This window comes from Aristolochia californica, unplaced genomic scaffold, assembly GCF_029961685.1.
Source record: "Aristolochia californica isolate CCGP_79_NKW_82.1479 unplaced genomic scaffold, dmAriCali1.0.hap1 SCAF_482, whole genome shotgun sequence".
In the NCBI taxonomy this organism is placed as follows: Eukaryota; Viridiplantae; Streptophyta; class Magnoliopsida; order Piperales; family Aristolochiaceae; genus Aristolochia; species Aristolochia californica.
Genome location: NW_027182195.1, coordinates 1 through 18,012, shown reverse-complemented (window position 1 = coordinate 18,012; position 18,012 = coordinate 1). Strand labels below are relative to the sequence as shown.

At 37.6% G+C, this 18,012-nt stretch overlaps 5 protein-coding genes and 1 pseudogene across 9 annotated transcripts; 3 read left to right on the top strand and 3 right to left on the bottom strand.

The window, feature by feature from the left end:
- Nucleotides 1–219: 219 nt before the first annotated feature.
- Nucleotides 220–1,533, bottom strand: LOC137964991 (vacuolar protein sorting-associated protein 28 homolog 1-like; annotated as a pseudogene).
- A 220-nt stretch (nt 1,534–1,753) lies between these two features.
- On the top strand, nt 1,754–5,225 carry LOC137964992 (uncharacterized). Its single transcript, XM_068811415.1, has 4 exons — nt 1,754–1,929; nt 2,528–2,595; nt 4,758–4,850; nt 4,993–5,225. The coding sequence occupies exons 1-4, from the start codon at nt 1,812–1,814 to the stop codon at nt 5,014–5,016; spliced, it is 303 nt and encodes a 100-aa protein (XP_068667516.1). The 5' UTR covers nt 1,754–1,811; the 3' UTR covers nt 5,017–5,225.
- A 384-nt stretch (nt 5,226–5,609) lies between these two features.
- LOC137964990 (uncharacterized) lies at nt 5,610–8,907 on the bottom strand. The gene is made up of 5 exons (XM_068811414.1): nt 8,829–8,907; nt 7,438–7,736; nt 7,224–7,346; nt 6,161–6,451; nt 5,610–6,025 (listed from the first exon to the last, which is right to left on the bottom strand). The coding sequence occupies exons 2-5, from the start codon at nt 7,699–7,701 to the stop codon at nt 5,816–5,818; spliced, it is 888 nt and encodes a 295-aa protein (XP_068667515.1). The 5' UTR covers nt 7,702–7,736; nt 8,829–8,907; the 3' UTR covers nt 5,610–5,815.
- A 118-nt stretch (nt 8,908–9,025) lies between these two features.
- On the top strand, nt 9,026–13,472 carry LOC137964988 (formiminotransferase cyclodeaminase-like protein). Of its 4 annotated transcripts, none has more exons than XM_068811413.1 (4): nt 9,026–9,265; nt 9,529–9,581; nt 11,858–12,275; nt 12,693–13,472. In XM_068811413.1, the coding sequence occupies exons 3-4, from the start codon at nt 11,882–11,884 to the stop codon at nt 13,217–13,219; spliced, it is 921 nt and encodes a 306-aa protein (XP_068667514.1). In that variant the 5' UTR covers nt 9,026–9,265; nt 9,529–9,581; nt 11,858–11,881; the 3' UTR covers nt 13,220–13,472. The 4 variants fall into 4 exon arrangements, with proteins under 4 accessions (XP_068667514.1, XP_068667513.1, XP_068667512.1 ...); XM_068811412.1 differs by having other exon boundaries at nt 9,504–9,581; XM_068811411.1 differs by having other exon boundaries at nt 9,474–9,581.
- Nucleotides 10,807–11,235, top strand: LOC137964987 (uncharacterized). Its single transcript, XM_068811409.1, has one exon. The coding sequence runs from the start codon at nt 10,807–10,809 to the stop codon at nt 11,233–11,235; it is 429 nt and encodes a 142-aa protein (XP_068667510.1).
- A 1,745-nt stretch (nt 13,473–15,217) lies between the features above and the next one.
- Nucleotides 15,218–18,003, bottom strand: LOC137964986 (beta-glucuronosyltransferase GlcAT14B-like). 2 transcript variants are annotated; one of them, XM_068811407.1, is made up of 6 exons: nt 17,950–18,003; nt 17,508–17,656; nt 16,541–17,329; nt 16,173–16,248; nt 15,956–16,071; nt 15,218–15,778 (listed from the first exon to the last, which is right to left on the bottom strand). In XM_068811407.1, the coding sequence occupies exons 3-6, from the start codon at nt 17,139–17,141 to the stop codon at nt 15,264–15,266; spliced, it is 1,308 nt and encodes a 435-aa protein (XP_068667508.1). In that variant the 5' UTR covers nt 17,142–17,329; nt 17,508–17,656; nt 17,950–18,003; the 3' UTR covers nt 15,218–15,263. The 2 variants fall into 2 exon arrangements, with proteins under 2 accessions (XP_068667508.1, XP_068667509.1); XM_068811408.1 differs by having other exon boundaries at nt 16,541–17,332; nt 17,508–17,555; nt 17,950–17,964.
- Between the last annotated feature and the right edge of the window lie 9 nt (nt 18,004–18,012).

Here is an 18,012-nt window from a genome sequence, read left to right as displayed (position 1 = left end):
ATAACTTAATAACTTAAAGAGTTGTAATGAAAGAATAGACTAATACACCTCATGTTTCTGTTGGCTATCCTTCCTAATGCAGCAACCACAACGTGCTCAGTGGTAGATTGAAATATCGATCAGTCGTTGATGGCCAGAACAAGTTTGCATTCACAGAGAGCTTCTCAGCCACTGCTGTGCTAAATGCACTCAAGAGCAACAGGCAAGGCAGTAGTGGAGTAATAGTATAATACTTCATGCAGGTTTTCATTAACCAGACGGAAATAATGATAACAGAAAAAAGTTTATCTTTCTATACTATCAGTCAAATATGGAACTTTAATCACAAAACTAGCAACAAACCAGTTGGAGGCATCAATTTTGATAAAAGTTTCACAGGTATAGGGCTTATGTACAGAACATAGCACAATCAATTACCCACATTGGGCAGTGCAGCCATGAACGAATTATACGAAGACTCTAGATCAAAATGAAGCTGTCTCGCCTGCTGCTCTGTCAGCTCGTCAGCAGCACCCATCTTAGAAAGCTTCCCAATCCAATCCTTCATCTTTACCTTCCCCTCATAATCTGGCGGCAGAATACTAAGCTTGTTCAATGAAGCCGACAAATCCGACAACAGGGGATGGACCTGATCAACAGCGACCATATTGAGCTTCAGTGAATCCATAGCCGTGATGAAGTGCTGCACGCATTCTGCCACGGTAGTGGCGATGGAAGCCGAGGCCGAAGCCCTGTGCTCGACGGTGGCGGGGACCCCTGATACGAGAAGCCGGTTGAGGGCTGCGGGGCAGTCCATCTTGCAGGTTTCTACGAATCGTTCGATCGAAGGAACCGAATCTTTGAGAGAGGAGGTCAGAGTTTTGAATTGGGCAATGAGCTTGATGCATTCGGGCTCTTACTCTTGGGAAGACACGATATCCCGGACGTAAGCTTTCTCGAGCTTTTCCGTCGCTTTCATAATGGCGAAGAGATCCGCGAAATTGTCGTACATCTCCCGCTCTCGTTTATCGTTCCAGAGCTTCACTTCCTTGGCGACAAAAAAGGAATCTTTGACTCTTCGTATCACCTTTCCGGATATCAGGGAAGATGAACCGAGGAAAAATAAAATCAAGAGCAAATTCGAGGAAAGATGATCGAGGAAGACTTTCGAAATCGACTCAATTTTCGAGTGAAAATAGCAGACGGAGCAATTACGGAGCTGGCGATGATGAAAGCCATGAATAAGCGTGGGAGAAAAAGGCTCTGTGAATCTCGCGAATTGGTCCTGACTCGGTCAGCTCAGTTCACGTTCGGTTGTTGATTTTGATTGGCGCCGTTGAAAAAAACCTATTCGAGCAAAGCTAACTCGGTGTTCTTCGGCTGACGCCGAGTCAACCCGGTTATTTACCATTACGTAACAGAAAACCCGTTTCGAGGCCGTTACATTGACCAAATAATGGCGGAAACCGTTATAATTGCTTTGTAGCGCCAATTACAATTGTAACAGACAACCTCAACAGTCAGTGACGGCCCATACGAGCAAGATTTGCCCATTTTCGTCAAATATCGTCGTATCAAATCGTGTATCGGCTATATCGGCCGATCGTAGCGTTATCGTTATTCCGCTTTTTTCGACCCGAAACTCTCGCCGTCGACTGACCGGGTGGGGGACTCTGGGGCGTAAAAATTAATCATTGAACAACTCAAGGGTGTTTTTGTCATTTAATGGTATTTTTGGGTTTTTTCTCCCCGCTTCGACAAGAGGAACGGCGGGTGCCTCTGCTCTTCTGATTTTCAACTCGTCCAGGAACTCGAAGGCTCTAGTTGAGAGGATGGCGGCTTGGTTAGCAGCGGCTCGTCAAGCTAGTTCTCTTTCCCGTCTTTCGTCTCCCACATCGACCGGTCAAGCAGCTAAGCTCATCCAGCGGCGAGGACTTGCCGGTGGTGCAGGTAGACTCCCTCGTTTGCCCTTGTTTCGGTTCTTCACATTTCCTTCGTGTTGATCACAATTCCTGATGTCGTTTCATAGGTTAGTTCTTGATTTGGGTTCTGGTGGTCTGAAGCTCCGACTTACCTAATATTGCCATTCATGCGTGATTTGTGTTGTGCGTCTCTCGAGAGGTTGTGACGAGATTGTGTTTATTCTTTATTGATTCGTTTCCCTTCTGGCATATTCTTCCGTTCTGTTGTATCCTCCGGCGAGCGATGTGGATGTCTCCTTTTCTTTTCTGCATCAATTTAAGGTTTTTTCCTCCCAGTTATTAGAAATGACAGAATTGAGTTTTTGTTTTTATGGCATTGAATCTCAGAAAGTTAGTAAGTAGCATTTAAGGCAGTGTATAGTGTTTTCTGTCTGTTTTTGTTCTTGTGTTTGTGGAGGCCATCAGTTCTAAATCTGCCACTTATTACATCTGTAATGTGAATGACTTACGACATTTTGGCTCTAACTTATGTATTTGAGAACCTATACGGTTTACTAAGTACGTAACAATGAGCATTTTTAGCTAGATATCTGATGGCTTTTCTCCTTCTGTTCAACTCTTTGCAGATCATGGACCTCCGAGAGTTAACTGCTGGGATGACCCTCTTAGCCCATCCAAGTGGAAAGAAGAGCATGTAAGTTTTCTTACGGCTATGGTTGGAAAATACTGTAGATATCTGGTACTTTTTAAAAATAATTTAATACCTTTCCATGTGGATACATTGGTGTATATTATCTATTATCTTGGAGCAGTCTGTTACTATTGATGCTATCAATATTGGTGATCAAGAAGTGCCTACAATCTTCTCTGTTTTTGGATATTACACATATGTGATAGTCAGTATTGGGGAATGTATCTTATCAGGAACTATGAAAATCAGAGTTATAAGGTAATTATTTTTACACGCATCAGCAGATTATGCTTGAGCCTATAGTTCAATTTCCACATCGAGTGTCTGTTAATCAAAATTCTCAGGTTTGCATCACATGCCATGTCACACATTCAATGTCTATTGAAGTATTTGAATGTAACATGTCTTTAAAAAATTTCATACTGGTCTTTTGAGGTAACATATCCCAAATAAAAAAAAGTCAGCTGGTTTACTAATGGTCATCAGCCTAGAGTGTTTAGTCATGTTTGAAATCTTAAGATCCTTTTCTAGGCAGACATTTCATGTTATGCTATCGATAGCTATTCATATTGAGGATGATCAGTACAAAAATTCTTCAGACAATTTTCTCATTCACACAGAGAAAATCCTGTGTACTGAAATTGGAAATGGATAAAAAAGTTTCATACTTATTGGGACCAAAAAAGAGGAACAATGCATATATATTGGCTGTATCTTTTTGCTTTGGTTGGTATATGAGCTTTTTAGCAAAGTGTTATTCTTCTGCAGCCAATTTTGGTTGTCTTATTAGTTGTTTCAACCGATAATCTTGTGGCAAAACTTCAAAAATTGTCTGTTCCTCCTTTAAAACTCTTTCTTCTAATAAAAGGTTTTAACCATCTGTGGAGGAGTCTATAACAGATGTCTAATGTTGTAAGGTGGTCAACCTGCTTTCTGACGTTATGTGTGCTATTTCCTTTTGGAAGCAGGTTACAGACATGCTTGAGACACGCAAATCACCTAGGTCCTTTGACTAAAACCACCTCTCAAACTACAGTAATGTGCAATGCAGGACTGGAAGAGTTCATTGCACAAAAGTATTATAAAATGGTTCAACCAATTTTATGTTTCTGACAACATCTTATGTGAAGGAAAATGCACTGGCTGAAATAAACAGCATATTTCTGTTATTGCTATCTGAAATGCTCTCCAAAATTAAAATACGCACATTCATATCCATGTGAATATTGCAGACAATGATCAAATGGATGGATCAGTAACAAGTTCTTTGGGCCAAATTGCGAATGAGAACCTATTAGGAGTCCATTTTGGGGAACAGACCAGTGGAGCTGATTTTATTCAAGTCAACTCTTCAGCCCAACTGATTGTTTCACTTAATCAAGATAACTTGTTACAAGTTCTCTACTAATATTCAGTTCTAAGCTAACCAATTTGTAATTTACAAGAAAAAAAGATAGTAATCTAACTTATTGATCTACAAAGATTTCGTGTATGGCCGTGGGCAAATCCTATGCTCAATTCCTAGCATTTTGGCTGCAATCAGTCTCGTTTCTGTGACCCACTTCTGGCTTTTCTGGAACTTGGAGCAGGATGCATCTAAAGTTCTGTTTCACTTTCTCTATTCATGTTGATTTTTTGTTTGGATAATTTGGATTCCCTTGATAAATGGAATCTTAATACTGAAAACTACTTCTAATACTCTGTTTCTCCTTTATGTTTCACCCTTGTAAACAAAATGTCAGTGGCTTTGGTCCAACCTGTGGCTGGCGTTGGATACTTTCTGGGGTTCATACCTCTGGCTTCTTATTTTTGGATAGCTGTAATACTGGAAAGCCCCTTCCGGCATCTGGGAAACCATCTGCATATAGAGATAATCCTAGACATTTTCTCTCAAGGTTATTAGAAATAAACATATCATAAAACACTCTAGATGTAATGTCAGTAGATGCTATAATGAGATCGAGTACTTGGAATCATTTGATCACTTCTTCTCTTCCCAGGCCAGACCCAAATGAGAAAATTGAAATAGGAACAACCTTTCGTCTTTACTTAAATGCTATTAAATGTTTTTGTTTATTGTTCAATTCTTTTAGGAGAATGATGAATTGATTCCTTGTTTCCATGAGATGGCATTCTGATATCTGTGACGACAATACTACTTGCAGTTTGTGATTGTCTGCTTGTCCACATGGGGTCTGATAATATATGGAGGTTACAAGAAGTTCTCTTCTGGAGGCAAAAAGGAAACACTGGAAGAGGTGATTGTGCAAAACATTTTGAAATTTTCACATGAAATTCTTACATTCAAAGCATGACCCGTACCTACTCTTATTTTTTTTCTCCACAAGTAGAATGAAGTTATTGATGAGTCTTACATTATCTGTTTTTGCACTCTTTCAGAAAACTGCTGAGGGGGCTCATTAAACATGTGTTGAAGGTGGCGGCTGTTTCTCCTTTTTGGAACTTGTTGCAAATAAAGCGTTTTCAAGATTTAGGATTGTTGTTTTTTATTTAGTAACAATCAGTTTTGAGCCCTCTGTTATCGTTGCACAGAATGACTACTCGTCGTACAGCTTATACTGTTGCCTCATGGATTTTCCAAGTTATTAATTGAAACGACTCTTCGCTCCAAAGCTCTAAACTTGTTGCACTTGCTCTCACTGCTAAATCAGCAACGAGTACATGGAAGACAGTACCAGCTCATTTTGTTTTTCCTTTAGTATCTTGACAGAAGTCCGCAGAACCTTGACTTGACATTTATGTCTGCAGAGATAAAACGGACGAGTCTTTTGGCTATTAATGAATAACGAAGGCCACGAGTTTCTACTAAGTTATGGCTTCCCATTTTTCATCATCCGTAACAACCTGTATATTTTGCTCGGAAATATTCCTTTTTCCATAAAAAAATAATTTAATATTTATGTCAAATTTCATAAATAACACGTAATATATATATATAATATAAAATAAAAATTGTATCTTTCCTTTAGTCTATGAGAAATCGATGCCCATGAGGAAAAACAAAAGAGCTTTGAACTGAGATTGCAGGGAGGCAGCAGCATCTTGGAATGTGTAATCTTTCTGCTCAAAATATCTCATTTAGCTGTTCAAAACTGCCATGTAAGACGCAGCTGAGTTGAATATGGGGAAGAACAACTAATACAATCCTTCTAGCATCACTAATACACAGACTGTGATCATAACTTTTAGCTTCATTCTAATATCAGCGGTTCTTCTTATCCATTTTTAGCTTCGCAGCAATATCCCCACTGTATGGAGCAACATGGTATGCATACTGTTGAATCACGGAAAAGATAACCATCTCTAAACAGATGAGGACGTTCTGGAGGGCTTCCTGGATGTGCTCAACATCTAACCAAAAGTGGTGAGATCGGATTATTCCAGCTGCTGCTAGGATTTCAAGCACAACTCCCTGAAATGAATTCCAAAAACTCATCAGTGAAAGTTGTTTCCCTGTGATAAAGATGAAAAGTAGTTGGCAATCATCAAGAAGATTAAGAAGCATAGCTGGTACGAACTCAGCAATTGATGAGATGAATTCTCTTACCTGCCAGAAACAAAAGAAGACAATTCCTTTGATGCACAAGAACTTTGATAGAGGTTTGTGTGGTGCCAACTCCTTTGCAAAAACATGATAGAAGGCCACGAGAGCATATAGTGCTAGGGAGACGGAGATATTCAGTATGATGGTGAATGTCCAACTGATCCACGTAGTGTACAAACCTAGAAGTTGAAGCATAATCATTAAAATAGAGCAGATTGGTCGGATTACAACAAACTGCCATGTCCAATATTTGAGCAGTTTCAATGTCTGGTGATCCAGGTGCACGGTACGAGGCTGCAGTCACAGAAATACATAATTAGACAAATATTCATGTAAAATAGGCAATTCCTTACAATAGGTTAGAGTCTAGAATGAAGTTTTGTAGCTGGAAGCAATGATAGTGATAAAATAACCAACAGTTATCAAAAGATTAAGTTCTCATATAAAAGTTTGTTTTTGCCGCCTGAAAATCAATTTGATTGCGAAACTATTTTTCTGGTAAGGAATTAAAACAAAACTAACAAACAAATTCAAGAGCCAAAAGAGATAACAATCATGTGAGCATTATACACCCATGAGGGATCCAGCTAGTCTTAAAAGGCAATTCGTTACAAAAATGAAACATAAATTAAATCATCATTAATGCAATTAGGCTGGGTCTAGGTGACATTAATTTAGAAACAGCAACAGAGAAACAAGTGGAGCCACTTCTGAGGTCTTTCTGATGAGCAGAGGGTGTGAGGAATTTCTAAAAAGATGGAAATTAACCTAAAGGCCAAAACTGTAAACTGCAAATTGAATAAACAAACGTTTCCACCCAACCACAGACAGTCTTCACAGATTGGTTTTCAAGTAGTTTTTGGAAGATGTCTGTATAAATAATTGACACCCAGAAACAAAAAAACTAGAGACAGTATGAGAAACAAAATCATTTATACTGATGCTATTATTATCTATTCTTACTCCTTTTAATTTGGACAGAAAAACTGCTTCCAGCTGCAGGAAGATCAGGTGATAAAATATAGCAGGTGAAACATTTCAACAAAAATCAACAAAGTGTACCGACCTGGAAAAGTGTCATGGGAAAGCTATGGTGAATTTCTCTTCCTTTGATTTCATCTGGGACAATATTTTTACTAATAGATATGTTCAAGTAACTGTACATCAAGGCAAGGAACTTCGCAATCACCTGTCAATGGAAAAAAAAATACATTCACTGGTAAAAGTCATGCATAATTTATAAAAGAAGGATCTTGTTAGACATTTCCAAATGAACTGACCAGAGCTTCATAACACTCCTTCACCGAGTCCAAGAATGTGAAAAAGACTTTGCTTCCCTGAATATCTACCAAACCAACAAAAGAGTCGAAGGCATATAATGGAGCCATGAGAATGATGATAAGGATGGCCTTTTGCTCCTTTGGGTTTTTCCAGTAGAAAAGATGCTGCGACACCAGCTGTAATGTAAAATGCATCGACAGCATGACGCAGGCACCTGATCCAAGTAGGGTGAGAGTTCGTCGATCCATTGTTGCTAAATCCATTGTTGGCAGGTGACAGGAAAATATAGAGGCAAAACCTGGGGCAAAAATTGGTATCAGCAAGAGGTGGAAATATCTATCTCATTCATTCTAATCTTTCTTATCAAGTCAGCCAAATGCAGCAGAACTGGAGATTCATAAGCTAAGGAGCTACCCTTGCTAAGGCTCTGTCTTCCCAGTCTCCCAGATAACAGTAAAAATTTTCAGTCACTTTTGGCTTCATTGCAAAAATAAAATCATGATTCAATTTATATTTTAGGTTAAAATATCAAACACATGTACAAAATCAATTATGAAGCATCATTGAACGGTTAGTCACCAATTATAAGAAGAAACTCTACTACATTCTGAGGATAATAATCTTTTTCTTCTCCCAATAGTGGATGTAGAGAATGCTTGCATGTCCATGGAAGTGGCAAGGAAATTTCTAAGAGAAATAGGCAAACTTTAAGTCAAACATTTATTACAAATAAGCAAACTTTCCACCAATCATATACTAATAATCAATCTTCTAGGTCCTCTGTTTAATATACGGAGACTTCTTACGTGCAAAATTTCACCTCCATAAATCAAGCAACAGCCCCTCTATAACCATCTCAACTCCCAAACTTTACTGAACTGAACAAATACTTCAGAAGATTTTCAGACAGAACCGAAGAGAACCAACACATGGCTTAGCTCAATCACCAGACGTAGTTCAATTTACTTCGACCAAAAAGGAAACCAATAAGCGATGAAGTTCAACAATCGAGAAGACTGTCGATGGCAAATCAAATAGTTTAGCTGTCCACCATCAACCCAAAAAAGAGAAAAAGTAACGACACGATAAGAAGGGCTTGAAGCTATATGATCCATGAGAAAAACTATATACGATGTTGCGGTGAAAAACAGATAATCAACCCTGATATTTTGGAGTGATACAGTTCAAAGGCACAAAGAAAGCATCGATACCAATTTTTTTGTCCGAGGTAGAAACAGATCTAAAATCCAAAACCGAAATCAAGCTCAATGGATTTTCAGAAATTTACACTCGTCAAATCGAACTAGAATTGGTAAAAGAAAATACTTCTCTCCAACCGTAATGTTTCTACAGAGACTGAAACAGAAACAGGAGGAAAAGTATCACTTACAGAAATTCAAACGTGTGAACGGACGAGCTGCTTCAGATGGGACCTGAAGAAATGCACACAGCCACCATGGACATCGAACTTGAAGAAATAGGACTGTATGTTCAACCTTCCCAAGCGGATGGAAAGACTACGCCTGCATACAATCTTCTTCTAAGTACAACTATCCTTTTACCCCTGAGAAACACCAATATCACCAGTCTTGCCCTTCTATAATGTCTGTACCAAACCGTCAATCCCCTTGTAGAAAGAAAAAAAAAATCTTCTCATTGTCTGTTCCAAGCGTCTTCTCCTATCGTTTTCCTATCTGTTCCAGTCACTGTTCACTCCTCTTTTCCTTCTCCGTCATCTCCCATTCTAATTCAAACTCGAAGGTTGCTTTTTTCAGTCTTCGTCGTCTTCCCGACAGAAGGGTGTTGCTCACTGTTTTGCTTCTCACGGTAAACCTTAACACGAGCCTTATTTGTTTTTCTCTCTTCTCGTTGTTCTACCACTTTTTCATCTATTTTCCTGCGTCTTTTTTTTCTTCCTCCCTTCTCCTTTCGTTTACTTTTTTCTTATTTTTCTTTGGATTTTTCTTTATAGAATTTAGATTATCAAACTTCTCGTGCTAAGGGCATATTGCTCTGCTTCTTTTTAGAAAATCAGGAAAATGAGAGGAATTTCTATTTGATGTAGTCATTTACATAATTGAATCTGCCAGAGTATCTTAGTCAGTGACCAAATCCGAAGAATCAAAGACAGCAACAAGCACAGGTAGAAATGCCTTCCTTTTTTCATTCAATGTGAGAGTGTCTACATTTCAATCTTGATTACTCGGCCAACAAATTTAGGTGCACCTATGTTTCCTTTTTTTTCTTTTTATAGCTTTGTCTTGTTCCCTTCTTTCTTTTGTTGGTTCTGTTGCTGCTGTCCGTATTTTCGTTGTCTATGTAAATAGTTTGATAAGATCTGCTTTAAATGTCTGCATTATATCTTTCTGTTCATATTTCAAAATGAAATGCATGAGATAGACAAGGAAACAGAAATGGCCGGTTGGGATAATCAGAAGTATGTTGATTTGATTTAGATGACTCAGGTACCCAAGACTTTTGCTGTAAAACAAAAATATGACAGAAGTGGGCGCCCTCATGAGTGTAATAATAGTGTTTGGAAAATGTTCTAGGATAGCAGCATTTGTGTATGAAATCAAAAGTGGAAAGAAGACGTTAACGTAGGGTTGTCTAAGAGAAAAGAAAACACATTCCGGCAGCAGACAATGCTGAAAATTTTGAGCAAATAGCAAATTACCTCCCCTTAATGATTCTGAAACTTTAATCTTTTAAAGACTAATCTACCGAACTTCTAAAGATTCTAAAACTTTGAGAGTTACAGCTAAAATGATGTTATGTAATTCCTTCCATGTTCTTTTGTATGTTTCTTAGGTTTGATTTTTATCTAAAGCATATTACACAGTTGCAACCTTGCATTAAAAAAGTTCAAACTTCGATCTGTTAATCATATTACTTTACTCATTTGTCTATGCTAATAAGATGGTTTAAGTTGAGAATTCTTGGCTTTCTAAGGCAATACTGATATTGGTAGCTTTTGCTTTTTGAAAGGAGATTACTTAAATATATACCTTTTTGTTCTTAATAAAGTTTATTTAAATATAAAATGGATAAATGTCCAGGGAATGTCCTAGTGAGTACTAAAAGCGTCGCCACTTATAAATATCCTGGAAACTTGTTTTCTGAAAACTATTTTGCATTTTTCATGGGGTGTATGCTTTCAGCTAGAGCTCTAACAAGGCCTTGAAGATCCTGTCAAACCGTATGTTTTTGAAACCGGTCGGTCCTGGTTCAGTCTTCATAACTTTGGTCTGTATCCCAAACCATGTCCTGCACTTCAGCAGCACAGAGTTCTACAAATAGCTCCACTTTCTAAGTCGAAGTTAAATCTTTTTTTTTTCTTGGCAGTGTATCCAGTTCTCCAATAAATCATGCAGTCTTCAAATTTAGACGATATTTTTGATTCCGCTGTCAATTTGGAAGAAAAGCACTCTGATGAGGGGTTCAAGGATGGGTTTGCGGATGGTTTGGCCATTGGGAAACAGGAGGGAAGAGAGGTGGGTCTAAAACATGGATTCGAAGTTGGAGAAGAACTTGGATTTTATAAGGGCTGTGTTGATGTTTGGACCTCGGTGATTCATGTAAATTCTGACAGCTTCTCAGCTAGGGTTCAGAACAACATTAAACATATGAAGGAATTGATTGACAAGTACCCAGTAGTGGATCCAGAGAATGAAAATGTTCAGGAGATTATGGAAGCTTTGAGGTTGAAGTTTCGGGCTATTACTGCGACGTTGGGGGTGAAGTTGGACTACCAAGGATACCCAAAATCGACAGATGTGAAGGAGACTGAATTTTAAGGGAACTGGGATTCGTTTATGCCAAATTTTAGATAATTTTGTAAATTATCATGTGATGTTTCCAGCTTCAAATAAAAAACAATATTATCTTTACAAGTTCTATGGTGTAGTTGTTTTCTACAGTCTATGCATTTGTGTATTGTCATGCTGCAATAACTTTGCAACTAGTGTTGCACAAAAAGTTGCTGTAGGTTTTATTTTTGTTGATTTTAAAGCAGACTAAACTTCTTTTTTTCTTAAATAGTTTAAACATGCTTACCTTATGAAATCATGAAGAGTTAAATGGTGTCTTAAATTGTGTTGTGTTGGTTTCTATGACCTTTTATGTGGATAGGTCTGTGAAAACTTATTTTTATCTTACCATTCATAAAAGAAAATAAAGGCGAACTACAAATTAAAAGCTTTATTTCATTGATTATATATATATATATATATATATATATATATATATAGAGAGAGAGAGAGAGAGAGAGAGAGAGAAATGAATAGATAGGTTCCTTGTAAAAACATACGTAGAGTTGGAACTTTTTAGTTTTGTCACTAACCCACTTATTAAATGTTATACCAAAAGAAAATTAAGGCAGAGATCTCTATCACCAAATGGTGTCCCTCTGTTTTGCAGATTGTACAAGTGTGAAATAGGTAAATGATGATTAAGATGATGCTTGCCTGTTGCAAAGTCTACATATCTGAAAGCCGAAACAAGTGTGCCCTGGACTTGATAGAGCAGGCAGCCAAGCTATATCCTGAAGCTGTCATAGTGAACAAGTTCAAGGATGAGGTTTACAACAGAGTTGGTTACACACTTGTATCCTATGTCTCCCAAAACCCTCTCCGAGATGTTTATCCCTTGCCAAAAGCTGTATTTACCATGGTGAAAGCTGCACTTGAAGCTACAAATCTTGAACTGCACTGTGGGACTCATCCACGCCTTGGAGTGGTTGATCACATTTGCTTTCACCCTCTGGCTCAGGCTTCATTAGAGCAAGTGGCTGGGCTTGCAACATCGGTGGCCAGTGATATTGGCCACAAGCTTCAAGGTCTGTCTTCTTCCAGCAAGTTTTGCAATTCAATGATCTACTGGACCCTTGCCTAAATGAGTCATACTGGTGAAACTTGTTGCATGAATAATTTATCTCAAACTTACCTAGTTTATGGCCAAAATTGATATTCATCTATCCTAAAATAGAAGAATATATTACTTTTTCAAGATGAGCAGTTGTATCTATTCTTTGACGTGCACTTGTTTGGCTATTGGTAACTTATACTGTAATATTTGACAACTGTCACACTGGGCTTCAATAATCTCCAAAGGTTGAAGAGGTCAGGAGAATAGGGTACCCATGTATTGGTTCAGATTCAACAATATGGGGCTCAATGAGTATCAAAAATGAGTAGGTTTCTGCTCTGTTATGTTGATTTGAAGATTGAGATACTACAGTGTTCATATTCTGCAGTCCCTACCTTTCTGTATGGAGCTGCCCATGAACAAGGACGAAGTCTTGATTCAATTAGAAGACAACTAGGCTATTTCAAGCCTAATTCCGAAGGAATCAATTGGGCAGGTGGTTGGGCAGGTGGGCCCAAATCTGGGAGCTTGCCTCTGCAGCCAGATGCCGGTCCTGTGCAAGTGGTTCAATCTGCTGGAGTTGTGGTGGTAGGTGCCACTGGCTGGGTTGATAACTACAATGTTCCTGTTTACTCTTCCAACCTAGCTACAGTTCGTAAGATATCTAAAAAGGTGAGCGGGAGAGGAGGTGGTCTGGAATCGGTGCAAGCTATGGCACTTGCCCATGGTGATGACTTAATCGAGGTGGCCTGTAATTTGTTGAATCCACAAAGAATTGGAGCTGATCAGGTGCAGTTGGAAGTTGAGCGGCTAGCAAGGATGGAGGGTTTAGCTGTTGGCCAAGGATACTTCACAGATTTTTCACAAGAAATTATTATTGACAGGTATTTGAAGGGAGAACAGTTCGACAGTTGAGACAACCAATTTCAAGAGTGTCAACATGAGCTGATGTTGCTGTTATTCCTGTCAGAGTCCACTCTCTGAGTTGAAAATTGATGCAGTTGATTAATGGGGAGGAGAAAGAGTGAATTGGCTACTAATGATGCCACTGTAACTGAGTTTAATTGTTTAAACCAAACTACTCTTAGCAACTTGCTGTTATCATTGCTTTGATCCCTTCATCATCGACACTGTCTGTGCTCTCATCTGAAGCTCTCTTTCTTCTGCATTTCATGTCATCTAGACTGACGTAGATGTAGAACTTTACTATGCAAATCTTTCTGTTACGAAGAACAATTTCGACATAACAGCTTTTGAAACAGTAGTTGCAATCTCTCAGCACCTGGTCCAGGCAAAACCATTTTCCTGGCTCCCCATGCATCCACCTCAACGAGCAAAGTGACTGCGAACTTTACCTGGAAATAATTTAAAAGTGATAGAAGGCCAGATAATATAATGGTGAATGTCCGACCAAACCAAGTAGTGTAATTGGTAGAAGTAGAAGCAAATTATGAGCACAGAGCAGATTGATCGGAAAATGACAAATTGCCATGTCCAATACTACAGCAGTCACAGGAATAGGTAACTGGACAAAGTTTTCGTGTAAAATTGGCAATGCCTTGAACAATGTTATGTCTAGAATGAAGTTTTGTATCTGGACACATCCACAATCCCTTTTCAAGCTCAAATATTATCAATGATGGTAAGACATTGGAGGTGATGAAAAATTTGCTTTTGCTATTCGAAATTAATTTGACAGTAAAATATTTTCTCTAATTATGAAAAGAACACAAAACAAAACTAACAAAACAAAATCAGGATCCATAAGAGAAAACAGTGATGGATCTTGCGGGGGATTTTAATTTTGTATCTGCATTCATTTTTATCCTCACGAGTCACTCGTTCTCTCACTATTGTTCTTCTTACTCTGCCCTCTCACTCTTGTATTTTGATATTATAAAATTAAATATTTATTTATTATTTTATATATTTATTTTAATTTAAAATTATTAAATTTTAATTAATATTAAATCAAACAAGTTAAAATTTATCTTAGTTTATTAATAGAATGGTTAAATAAAATTATCTTATAAAAATTAAATCTATAGAGTAATTTTATATACTAAAATATCCTTTTTTAATATAAATTCATGATTTTAATATTATATTTGATTTCTAATTTAAGTGTGAGAATTTGGATATTTATAAAAGTAAGTATTTGTTTAATTTTTTTATAAAATAAATAATTAAAATTATTTATTAATTTAAAACAAGTTTAAATGTATATTAGTTTAGTTAAATAAAGTTATCTTATAAAATTAAATCTATAAAAGTAATTTTGTATAATAAAATACCCTCTTTTTATTTATATAAATTTCCGATTTTTAGTATTATATTTAATTTTTAAGCGAGAATTTAGATATTAAAAAGTAACAATTTGGGTATTATAAAATTTTATTTTATATATTTAATTAAATAGATAATGTTAATTTTAAATTTAAAATATCTATTAATTCATACAAGTTAAAATCTATCATAATTTATTAATAAAAAAATTAAATCTATTAAAATATTATATTAATAAATTTCTTTTCTATTTAACACAAAATATTATTTTACACTATATTTTCTGTTACTAATACAAAAAAATAGTAATTCATTTTTAATTTCACTTTCACTTGCCCTAAGAGGTATGAATTGCCTTTTCAATTTCAGCCTTTGGGAACTCTGTTCAAGACTTCGCAATGTTCTTGCTTCTGTTTCGGGGAATCATTCTGTTTCATTCAATCGTAGCAAATTTGTGAGACAAATTGAAAATAAAATGCCTGTGTTAAAGCCGGAACATTTAAAAGAGGCCGTCGAGAAGGAATTGTTCTAAGAGGTATGAATTGCCTTTTGTTTCAATATCTGAGTATACGCTCTACTGTTACTAAAACGTCACAGCAGAGTCGTGAGGTGTTAAAGCGAAGACAATCAAAACAGAAAAACCTATGCACATATATTCATGGAAAACTTACTGCTACAAAGAACAATTCCGTCCGAGAAAATCTTCAGATAACAGCTTTTGAAACACTAGTTGCAATCTCTCGGCACCTGGCCCAGGCAAAAACGCTGAATCGTTACCTCTTGCAGAGCATGGATCGGAACCATCTTCTTGGCTCCCAGTGCACCAGCCTCCACGGGCAAACTGACCATCCACTCGACCCAATAGCTCTTTATCGATTTTATCTAGGATGGGATCATCTTTCTCAAATTTCCGGGCAAAAGGTGCTCCACTTTTGACCATTTTATCAAAATCTTTAATAGATAATGAGAGAGGGTGCTGTTTGGGAGGGTTATCCCAATCAATGTAGTGTAGATCATGGCTGACTGTCGTGTTACGGAATGCAGGTGAATTGCAAATAACTGTGTGGAAATACCCTTCTGCAGATGAGATAAAATTTGTGTAATACATCAGGAGAGTGCGGGGAAGATTGTCCCAGCCCCATATGCAATACTCGAGGAAAGACCTTGTAAGCATTACCCATGCTGATCCTGAAACATAGAAAAATGGAGTGGAATTTATCACATTAAGAAAGTGCTGCAGTTAAACAGTATGAAGCTCTGATAAGACAAGACCAAAAAAGGCAAGGCCAAGACTAATTTTGCCATTTCAACTTTTACAGCTCTATTTTTTGTTTTATAATCATAAAAAAACTGAGGAGAACTTACCCGTAAATAACTTGAATGATGTAGGTAGTTCCCTTCTGGAATTACTCCAGAAGATATCACTCTTCTTGGACAAGTAGAGACCAGGATCAATGATGATTGGTTTTGCTCTCTTATTCCTGCAAAGAGAGTTTGAAGTAAAACTCCTGCAAAGCTAGACAGATGCAGTGCAGGAAAACCTTTAAAAAGGAAAGGAAAAGAAGTTCTGAAGTTCACTTACTCCTTCCATCCGATATTTTGTGTATGTTCAATGAAATTGAGGTCCCTTGGCAAAGGAGAGAGAGCATGAAGCAGATCTACACAACATTCAAACACTAAGATGAAATTTCAAACAGGATATTTGATGGTTCTGACATGATTCCATCAATTTCAAGAAATATCTACTTCAAAATCATTGATAAAACAAGAAGGAAAGAATGAAAGGAAACCCACATTAGCAAGTGCTTCAGTGATCATTCTATAAATTAAGTCAATATGATTTTCAGCTAAGAATAAAAAGGAAAGAGGAAACGAATAGTAGTACTGGAAATGCAGCAGACTATGTATACAAGAAACAAATGGAACGAAAAGGTTGAGGGAGGCAATCACCATCTTGTGTGACAAGAGGATAATCCGAGGCACTAAGGTTTATAAACCAGTCCCAGTAAGCACTCTCCTTGAGCAAAATAGCTATAGCTTGAAGAGTAGAAGCAACCATTGTGGAACCTTTATAAGTCACCAAGTTGGCTTGGGCCATAACTCGTACATTATTCACCTCACGGAACGTAGGATCACCCTTCACAAACATTGTCAACTCTAATCTTTCTCTGGGAGGAGCCTCAAGGTCCATGTGGAGAAGATATTGATTTCTTGGATGATAAATAGCCAGTAAAGTCCTCTTAATTCTTTGACTGTCACCCTTCGTCCCAGAAATCAAATAAGCAATGCGTGGTGCTTCCAACTTAGAAACTCTATATCGTTCCAGGGATTTCCTCAAATCTGATTCCACGAAGGATCCAGTAGAGTCTTCCGAGCTAGCAAAGGAAATAAAATCTAAGGACAAGGAATCACCACCGTACGAAGAGGAGAATAACCCAAAAGCAGCTGCCAAGGCCAGTGTAAAAGAAACAAGCAGACTTGAGAGAAAAGGCAATAACCATCTTTTATCACTAAACGCTCTGCCCAAGTGAGGGTTTCCATTTCTCCTCATGCCTCACCAGAATACTTAATCTAACAAGTATTTTTTAACAACTCTGAATTCCTCTCTACTGCAATGTCCTCTACCTTCCGAAGCAGCAATAAACCGCAGCAAAAAACAGAGGCCAATTGGAATATGAGCAAGGAGCTTCGACTAAGAGTACCAGGGTCGCTTCTGATCATTTACCTAAAGGTACGAGTCTTCTGCCAGGAAAGAGAGAATTCCACAATATTAACAAGATTGAAGGATTCAGTATCCCCTTTTTCTTTCAATAAACTTTAAAATGACCACAAAAGCTGCAGTTAAGGATAGCCGAACAACATAATAATAAAGAGCACTAGTACGATCAAGTTGGAAACCCAGTTCAGTTCCGGTCACCTAATGTCCACAGCTTGCGCAGTCAGCTAACATCTTTGCAAGCTTATCCTGAAAATGCCGAAAGTAGCTCATCAGTCTACCATGAGAAAGAATAGTCGATAAACCAGCTCCTCAACAAGTAACCAACGCAGCGACAAGCAAAAGAACTCCTGAAAAACAGATATAGATAAGATTTTTCATCAACGAAAGATTACTTTAATTAGCCATTGTCATTTCGTTTCAAACAAGATTGAATCTTTCAGCAACGAGAAGGAAGGCGACAGTAAAAGTACGTCTCTCCATTTCAAGTCTCAGGTGTTTTAGATATTCAAAAGAGATCTCATAGATCAGTTTAACAAAACATTATCAGTTTTAATAAAAGACGACCTACTAATTCGATTCGAACCGGAGAACTAGAAGCTCCGGATCTCGTAGCAATGAAGTTCGAAGCAAAAATGCTTACCAGACGGACGAATGCCGATGTCGACGCAATTCCTGGAGCGAGGCTTGAGAAATTGTCGAGAAA